This window comes from Aristolochia californica, unplaced genomic scaffold (genome assembly GCF_029961685.1).
Source record: "Aristolochia californica isolate CCGP_79_NKW_82.1479 unplaced genomic scaffold, dmAriCali1.0.hap1 SCAF_230, whole genome shotgun sequence".
NCBI lineage: Eukaryota > Viridiplantae > Streptophyta > Magnoliopsida > Piperales > Aristolochiaceae > Aristolochia > Aristolochia californica.
Window position 1 is genome coordinate 23,760 of NW_027181916.1, and position 9,097 is coordinate 32,856.

General features: G+C 37.1%; 2 protein-coding genes across 4 annotated transcripts; both read right to left on the bottom strand.

The window, feature by feature from the left end:
• Positions 1 to 1,708: 1,708 nt before the first annotated feature.
• On the bottom strand, positions 1,709 to 5,966 carry LOC137957770 (beta-glucuronosyltransferase GlcAT14B-like). 3 transcript variants are annotated; one of them, XM_068805184.1, is made up of 7 exons: positions 5,851 to 5,966; positions 4,441 to 5,643; positions 3,999 to 4,046; positions 3,032 to 3,823; positions 2,664 to 2,739; positions 2,447 to 2,562; positions 1,709 to 2,269 (listed from the first exon to the last, which is right to left on the bottom strand). In XM_068805184.1, the coding sequence occupies exons 4-7, from the start codon at positions 3,630 to 3,632 to the stop codon at positions 1,755 to 1,757; spliced, it is 1,308 nt and encodes a 435-aa protein (XP_068661285.1). In that variant the 5' UTR covers positions 3,633 to 3,823; positions 3,999 to 4,046; positions 4,441 to 5,643; positions 5,851 to 5,966; the 3' UTR covers positions 1,709 to 1,754. The 3 variants fall into 3 exon arrangements, with proteins under 3 accessions (XP_068661285.1, XP_068661286.1, XP_068661284.1); XM_068805185.1 differs by having other exon boundaries at positions 3,032 to 3,820; positions 3,999 to 4,147; XM_068805183.1 differs by having other exon boundaries at positions 3,032 to 4,147.
• LOC137957774 (uncharacterized) lies at positions 5,554 to 8,724 on the bottom strand (the record flags this gene model as incomplete). The annotated part of the gene is made up of 8 exons (XM_068805193.1): positions 5,554 to 5,643; positions 6,169 to 6,261; positions 6,403 to 6,405; positions 6,498 to 6,617; positions 6,977 to 7,081; positions 8,039 to 8,125; positions 8,215 to 8,436; positions 8,647 to 8,724. Coding segments are annotated over 8 exons (798 nt in total), but the record flags the coding sequence as incomplete, so codon positions are not given.
• Between the last annotated feature and the right edge of the window lie 373 nt (positions 8,725 to 9,097).

Here is a 9,097-nt window from a genome sequence, read left to right on the forward strand (position 1 = left end):
ACTATGCAAATCTTTCTGTTACGAAGAACAATTTCGACATAACAGCTTTTGAAACAGTAGTTGCAATCTCTCAGCACCTGGTCCAGGCAAAACCATTTTCCTGGCTCCCCATGCATCCACCTCAACGAGCAAAGTGACTGCGAACTTTACCTGGAAATAATTTAAAAGTGATAGAAGGCCAGATAATATAATGGTGAATGTCCGACCAAACCAAGTAGTGTAATTGGTAGAAGTAGAAGCAAATTATGAGCACAGAGCAGATTGATCGGAAAATGACAAATTGCCATGTCCAATACTACAGCAGTCACAGGAATAGGTAACTGGACAAAGTTTTCGTGTAAAATTGGCAATGCCTTGAACAATGTTATGTCTAGAATGAAGTTTTGTATCTGGACACATCCACAATCCCTTTTCAAGCTCAAATATTATCAATGATGGTAAGACATTGGAGGTGATGAAAAATTTGCTTTTGCTATTCGAAATTAATTTGACAGTAAAATATTTTCTCTAATTATGAAAAGAACACAAAACAAAACTAACAAAACAAAATCAGGATCCATAAGAGAAAACAGTGATGGATCTTGCGGGGGATTTTAATTTTGTATCTGCATTCATTTTTATCCTCACGAGTCACTCGTTCTCTCACTATTGTTCTTCTTACTCTGCCCTCTCACTCTTGTATTTTGATATTATAAAATTAAATATTTATTTATTATTTTATATATTTATTTTAATTTAAAATTATTAAATTTTAATTAATATTAAATCAAACAAGTTAAAATTTATCTTAGTTTATTAATAGAATGGTTAAATAAAATTATCTTATAAAAATTAAATCTATAGAGTAATTTTATATACTAAAATATCCTTTTTTAATATAAATTCATGATTTTAATATTATATTTGATTTCTAATTTAAGTGTGAGAATTTGGATATTTATAAAAGTAAGTATTTGTTTAATTTTTTTATAAAATAAATAATTAAAATTATTTATTAATTTAAAACAAGTTTAAATGTATATTAGTTTAGTTAAATAAAGTTATCTTATAAAATTAAATCTATAAAAGTAATTTTGTATAATAAAATACCCTCTTTTTATTTATATAAATTTCCGATTTTTAGTATTATATTTAATTTTTAAGCGAGAATTTAGATATTAAAAAGTAACAATTTGGGTATTATAAAATTTTATTTTATATATTTAATTAAATAGATAATGTTAATTTTAAATTTAAAATATCTATTAATTCATACAAGTTAAAATCTATCATAATTTATTAATAAAAAAATTAAATCTATTAAAATATTATATTAATAAATTTCTTTTCTATTTAACACAAAATATTATTTTACACTATATTTTCTGTTACTAATACAAAAAAATAGTAATTCATTTTTAATTTCACTTTCACTTGCCCTAAGAGGTATGAATTGCCTTTTCAATTTCAGCCTTTGGGAACTCTGTTCAAGACTTCGCAATGTTCTTGCTTCTGTTTCGGGGAATCATTCTGTTTCATTCAATCGTAGCAAATTTGTGAGACAAATTGAAAATAAAATGCCTGTGTTAAAGCCGGAACATTTAAAAGAGGCCGTCGAGAAGGAATTGTTCTAAGAGGTATGAATTGCCTTTTGTTTCAATATCTGAGTATACGCTCTACTGTTACTAAAACGTCACAGCAGAGTCGTGAGGTGTTAAAGCGAAGACAATCAAAACAGAAAAACCTATGCACATATATTCATGGAAAACTTACTGCTACAAAGAACAATTCCGTCCGAGAAAATCTTCAGATAACAGCTTTTGAAACACTAGTTGCAATCTCTCGGCACCTGGCCCAGGCAAAAACGCTGAATCGTTACCTCTTGCAGAGCATGGATCGGAACCATCTTCTTGGCTCCCAGTGCACCAGCCTCCACGGGCAAACTGACCATCCACTCGACCCAATAGCTCTTTATCGATTTTATCTAGGATGGGATCATCTTTCTCAAATTTCCGGGCAAAAGGTGCTCCACTTTTGACCATTTTATCAAAATCTTTAATAGATAATGAGAGAGGGTGCTGTTTGGGAGGGTTATCCCAATCAATGTAGTGTAGATCATGGCTGACTGTCGTGTTACGGAATGCAGGTGAATTGCAAATAACTGTGTGGAAATACCCTTCTGCAGATGAGATAAAATTTGTGTAATACATCAGGAGAGTGCGGGGAAGATTGTCCCAGCCCCATATGCAATACTCGAGGAAAGACCTTGTAAGCATTACCCATGCTGATCCTGAAACATAGAAAAATGGAGTGGAATTTATCACATTAAGAAAGTGCTGCAGTTAAACAGTATGAAGCTCTGATAAGACAAGACCAAAAAAGGCAAGGCCAAGACTAATTTTGCCATTTCAACTTTTACAGCTCTATTTTTTGTTTTATAATCATAAAAAAACTGAGGAGAACTTACCCGTAAATAACTTGAATGATGTAGGTAGTTCCCTTCTGGAATTACTCCAGAAGATATCACTCTTCTTGGACAAGTAGAGACCAGGATCAATGATGATTGGTTTTGCTCTCTTATTCCTGCAAAGAGAGTTTGAAGTAAAACTCCTGCAAAGCTAGACAGATGCAGTGCAGGAAAACCTTTAAAAAGGAAAGGAAAAGAAGTTCTGAAGTTCACTTACTCCTTCCATCCGATATTTTGTGTATGTTCAATGAAATTGAGGTCCCTTGGCAAAGGAGAGAGAGCATGAAGCAGATCTACACAACATTCAAACACTAAGATGAAATTTCAAACAGGATATTTGATGGTTCTGACATGATTCCATCAATTTCAAGAAATATCTACTTCAAAATCATTGATAAAACAAGAAGGAAAGAATGAAAGGAAACCCACATTAGCAAGTGCTTCAGTGATCATTCTATAAATTAAGTCAATATGATTTTCAGCTAAGAATAAAAAGGAAAGAGGAAACGAATAGTAGTACTGGAAATGCAGCAGACTATGTATACAAGAAACAAATGGAACGAAAAGGTTGAGGGAGGCAATCACCATCTTGTGTGACAAGAGGATAATCCGAGGCACTAAGGTTTATAAACCAGTCCCAGTAAGCACTCTCCTTGAGCAAAATAGCTATAGCTTGAAGAGTAGAAGCAACCATTGTGGAACCTTTATAAGTCACCAAGTTGGCTTGGGCCATAACTCGTACATTATTCACCTCACGGAACGTAGGATCACCCTTCACAAACATTGTCAACTCTAATCTTTCTCTGGGAGGAGCCTCAAGGTCCATGTGGAGAAGATATTGATTTCTTGGATGATAAATAGCCAGTAAAGTCCTCTTAATTCTTTGACTGTCACCCTTCGTCCCAGAAATCAAATAAGCAATGCGTGGTGCTTCCAACTTAGAAACTCTATATCGTTCCAGGGATTTCCTCAAATCTGATTCCACGAAGGATCCAGTAGAGTCTTCCGAGCTAGCAAAGGAAATAAAATCTAAGGACAAGGAATCACCACCGTACGAAGAGGAGAATAACCCAAAAGCAGCTGCCAAGGCCAGTGTAAAAGAAACAAGCAGACTTGAGAGAAAAGGCAATAACCATCTTTTATCACTAAACGCTCTGCCCAAGTGAGGGTTTCCATTTCTCCTCATGCCTCACCAGAATACTTAATCTAACAAGTATTTTTTAACAACTCTGAATTCCTCTCTACTGCAATGTCCTCTACCTTCCGAAGCAGCAATAAACCGCAGCAAAAAACAGAGGCCAATTGGAATATGAGCAAGGAGCTTCGACTAAGAGTACCAGGGTCGCTTCTGATCATTTACCTAAAGGTACGAGTCTTCTGCCAGGAAAGAGAGAATTCCACAATATTAACAAGATTGAAGGATTCAGTATCCCCTTTTTCTTTCAATAAACTTTAAAATGACCACAAAAGCTGCAGTTAAGGATAGCCGAACAACATAATAATAAAGAGCACTAGTACGATCAAGTTGGAAACCCAGTTCAGTTCCGGTCACCTAATGTCCACAGCTTGCGCAGTCAGCTAACATCTTTGCAAGCTTATCCTGAAAATGCCGAAAGTAGCTCATCAGTCTACCATGAGAAAGAATAGTCGATAAACCAGCTCCTCAACAAGTAACCAACGCAGCGACAAGCAAAAGAACTCCTGAAAAACAGATATAGATAAGATTTTTCATCAACGAAAGATTACTTTAATTAGCCATTGTCATTTCGTTTCAAACAAGATTGAATCTTTCAGCAACGAGAAGGAAGGCGACAGTAAAAGTACGTCTCTCCATTTCAAGTCTCAGGTGTTTTAGATATTCAAAAGAGATCTCATAGATCAGTTTAACAAAACATTATCAGTTTTAATAAAAGACGACCTACTAATTCGATTCGAACCGGAGAACTAGAAGCTCCGGATCTCGTAGCAATGAAGTTCGAAGCAAAAATGCTTACCAGACGGACGAATGCCGATGTCGACGCAATTCCTGGAGCGAGGCTTGAGAAATTGTCGAGAAATCCCATGTCTTGAGATGAGAATTCCCCGCACCGGATCTATAGAGATGAAAATGCAAAGCAAAACTCGAACGCCGCGAGAGGGAGACGACGACGGTGCCGAAATAAGAAAAATTATGAGCCGTAGATACGACGCCGTTTTCGGAGGGAAGATCTTGATTATTGCCATCTGGGGTTTATAACTTGGTGGGACCATCGAATGTGACTAAATAGAGGGAGACAAGTGACTAATTAATTAGAATTTAGAAAATACTTAATGAGGTTGGCGACTGATAATGACGACAGACGAGAACCGAGTTCCACGAGTTCACTCCATCGAGTTGATTCAAACTTCATTTCATAAAAACCAACAAGTTGTAGGACCTGCTCGTGCTGTGCACGTCTGCTTCAGTGGGGTTGGTTTTGTCTTGCTCTGACGTTACATCCAAATCCAGTCCCATTCAAACGGAAGGAGATTTCCTCCCAAAAAACATATGTCGGCAACACCTTTGGCTTTTTCATAATTCGGAAAGAACGATTGTTGGAAGTTGGAACGTAGTGGCTGCCATGTCTGTGTTTCTCATCTAATCCATATCAAGAGACGGTTATAATAATCACAGAACCAGTTTAGAGATTTTTCATAGCCAAATCTTGGTATGAGACTGGATGATAAAGAATAAAATGGGAGCCCAACCCTGAGTCGACTCACAGCAACAGAAATCCTTAACTAGATTAAGTACGCGATGAACTTACTGTTATTACTCTGTTAACTCATGGTTGAAGGGAACACCTGCTGCATCTCTGCTGGTAGGTGAGTCACGTTGTGGGCACTGAGCTCATCCCAAGTATGGCTTGATTAGCACAAGCACCAGGCCATAGGCTCCGGCCAAGCAATCTGGACTTTATCAGCTTAACCTGTGCCACGTGGTTATCCATGCAAATAGTCTTCTATCTAATTTCATTAATTTCAAAAGCTGAGCTTAATTATTGTAAATAGAAAGACGGTCCCACGTCCTACACCGGTCTTTCATTCTTTGCTTACGACAGAACAAACAGAAAATCTCATATCTTAAGTTACTCTTTCAAGTGTAAAGCCTCCTCGTAAGCAATGCAGCCTCCTTGATCAGAATCTTTAATCATAACACGTCTCGCCTGATTATCAACCTGATTACAAGAATAGGAGCTACTGTAACTGTAATGTCCAAACAGAAATACTCAAATTGGAAAGACTAGGAAACCCAGTAACAATTTCATCAGCTCCAAGGAAAGAATAAATAGGAGATCTATTTTGACACGATCCAGAGCTTCTTAATACGATTTTATATGGGTGGTATAAATTTCTCATCAAGGATATAAATAATCATAATTTACCTGGATCAAAAGATCAACCACATCTCAGCTGATCTTCTAGTCAGATGGAAAAAATAAAGGTTCCATGTTGAAGCCCTCAAACCGCAGCATGGTTGTTTTAGAAATACTAGATTTTTCTCATCTATATAGCTTTTAAAACCTCTCCTAAAACAAGAGCCCACTGAGTCCAGTGCGTGCCTCCCTGCATCAAGTTATTTAACAAGGAATGTGCTGCTTCAGAGCAAAGACTTGACAAGATTAAAAAAAAGGGATGATTTTTAAGATAATTCCTTTATTATAATCTAAAATTTTCTGAAATCCAACAATAGACGACAACACCTGACAGAACACTGAATACGGCTCCCTTAAGGGTCCATCACATGATAGCTCACTCGTACTTCCGTCAATAAAGGTCCCATGAGCAAAGACCACCTGTTTCATACCAAGATATACAACGAGTCAGTATCAACCATGCTCAGTAACACCATTATTCATCCACTCTGGAGGAGTGACCACTCAAAAGGTTTTAATTCAATTCTATCACGAAGGACAAGTCTCTTAAGTATTCCATACTTTCTGGAAAACAAACAAGACTACATCAGCTGCCAGAAACAAAAATATTGGCAGCGGAAATACAAACTGAGAGTAAATATAGCAAGAGGAAATACCTCTGATGCATATCCAGGAGATGAACCAGCAACAGGTTTGATGAAAGAGCTCACAGGACAGCTTCTCTGGACAGCCTCACAGAAAGCTAGGAGACGTTCACGGCTTCCAAGCTGAACGGCCTGAATGGGAACTCAACAGAAACGTTAAAGGCCTCGCATAGAGAGGTTGTTGGTGCATGTGTATGTGTGCGAGATGCATACATGTTGTGTGAGGTTTAACTTCTCACTATATGTTGCATCTTTATGCTAGCACTGATAACAAAATCCATAACATGATTAATCAAGTTGGGACAAGTTTCCAGATGATTTAAAACTACTGTTGCTTGGCATCATAAGCTGTCAAATCTCTCAAGGGACCAACTCAATGAAGACATAGGGAAAGGAAACAATTATCCCCTTGACTAGAGGTTCTTTTTTGAAATATTTTGACAAGAGCCATTTCCCCTTCCATTACAATCCGATCTAGTTTGAAGACTGACCTCACAGCCTCTTGCTGTAACAGAACTAGTTTCATGCTTCAGTTCATCTGTGGTTAACCAACGGACCTTTAGTTGGCAGGCTGGCAACCTATCAAGACAACCACACTACAATAACTAATCCATCATATTTTAAAATGGTTTCAGTTGAAGCTTCCATTTAACCCACTTTCCTTTTTGCCATTATGGCCCACTGTCACCTGATAACAACAGGAAGTGCTGGTTCCAAATTGAGAAGCTTTCCCACTTGAGTCCTGATGATTTTCTTCTCCTCGTTGTATCATTGACATTATTAATATTCGATGGGAACTTTTTTGGATAAATACAAACACAAGAAAAATACAGATAAAGCCTGTACTCTAAACCAATTTCCAGTGGGTAACTGTTTCTCTAGAAGATCCATTGTACAGAGGAATCCAATTTCCTGAAAGTAATACAGTGTGCCGCTGTCCTCCATGTTGAAATTTTGATTCTCCAAGAAAAAGATAACCAATTATAATTAGCCCTGCTTAGTAAACAGGTTCACATGGTATTTTGTCCAAATGAAAAAATTATAGTCTAGCTATTGACTTTGCATTTATGATTCTTCTCTGAGTACAAGCAAGACCTCAACTATCTGCTGCAAAGCCACATGCACTTTTTACAGCTAGAACAATTTGTAATGTCCTTGCCCATTGTATATCAAGCAGCCACTTACTCCAAAAACGCTGAGAACCTGATATCTAGGTTAAAAATCATGATTTTTTTGAGTTACTCCAAAATCAACCCTCCTGATGTATTGAAATTAGGAAACCCCATGAACAAGCAGATAAAAACAATCTCTTCAAGAATCCACAGACGCACTCAATTGCACTTTGATTGCAAGATATAGTTAACCAATGTTTTAACGGATTATTTATCATTTCCATTTCCTCAAAAACTCATAGAGCCATAGTGAAAATTGAAACCCTCAATAGAGTAACACACGAAATAAAACCTAGGAAGTGAAGAAACACAGACCACACAAGATAAAAAGAAGATAAAAAATCTCTTGGATTACTGGAAGAATAAGTTCTTAGAACACACCTGAACTGTATCATGACGGGGAACTCTAGGAAGTGGCTGCACATTAAACCCCTTAGATGCCATGACTTCTGCAATAAGAAAGCCCCCCTGTCAAGACAGAGGGCAAGCACTGGTCATAATCCGGACAAGTGGTAGCAATGAAATAACTAATGCCTTTATGAGAATGTTATCACCACCTTGATTGCTTCACCAACCATTTGTGGCGACAGGAAAAGCCCCTGGAAAAGAGCTCGCATAACATGACCAGGAGTGGAACCGCACTCAACTCCTAGACCAGGAGCGGACAATCGGGCTGCAGCAGCTTTGACCCATTTATCCTTTCCAGCAACATATCCACCAGAAGGTGCAATGGTTCCTCCTGGATTCTTAATAAAACTTCCAGCAATCAAGTCTGCCCCCTGGCAAACATCATAACAGGATTCTGTCATGCTTTCCACAAAAAAGAAGTAGAAGTAACAATGCAAATTAGATAATTTTGTTTCCAGCCATTTGATTTTATAAACACTTTTACCAATGAAAGCATTCATAATTGAGTTTGTAAGTCCAGTGTTTATTTTTCTCTGTGCAAATTAAAAAGAATTTATCCACCAATGGTTAGTGTCCCATACCACCATGGGTGGTTCCATGCTCTCCACAAACTCGCCATAGCAATTATCCACCATGACACAACAACCTGGATTTTGCATCTGCTCATTCGCATGCAAGAATAAGTTAGAAACAACATATGCTCGGTAATGATCAACTTATACTAATTTTAATGTCCTGTGCTCAGAAAAATAGTTCTAAAATCAATAAAATTGAGTGTAAGTTCAGACTTGTGCATTAATGGTATGCTTGTGGATTGGGCATTTGGCTCATTTGCCACATGGTGCGAAATTTAGTATGAAGTCTTGTGTTGAAGTGTCACTAGGGGAATTGGGTGTAGTGTACTAATGTAATCAAGATTCAAAAAATAAAAAAATCTGACGCTCAAGTATAACAAATGACTTGTTTACGTTGTAGTCCAAATTAATGTTCAAAAGAGCATATAAACTCAGATGGTCATTTATATACATACAC

What these genes read in the sequence shown, in the direction of transcription:
- LOC137957770 (XM_068805184.1), bottom strand. Translation starts at nt 3,632, where the DNA reads ATGAGGAGAAATGGAAACCCTCACTTGGGCAGAGCGTTTAGTGATAAA. An exon ending in CAAAATATCGGATGGAAGGA is followed by an intron (nt 2,563 to 2,663) that starts GTAAGTGAACTT and finishes CTCTCTTTGCAG; the next exon opens with GAATAAGAGAGCAAAACCAA. An exon ending in ATCATTCAAGTTATTTACGG is followed by an intron (nt 2,270 to 2,446) that starts GTAAGTTCTCCT and finishes TCTATGTTTCAG; the next exon opens with GATCAGCATGGGTAATGCTT.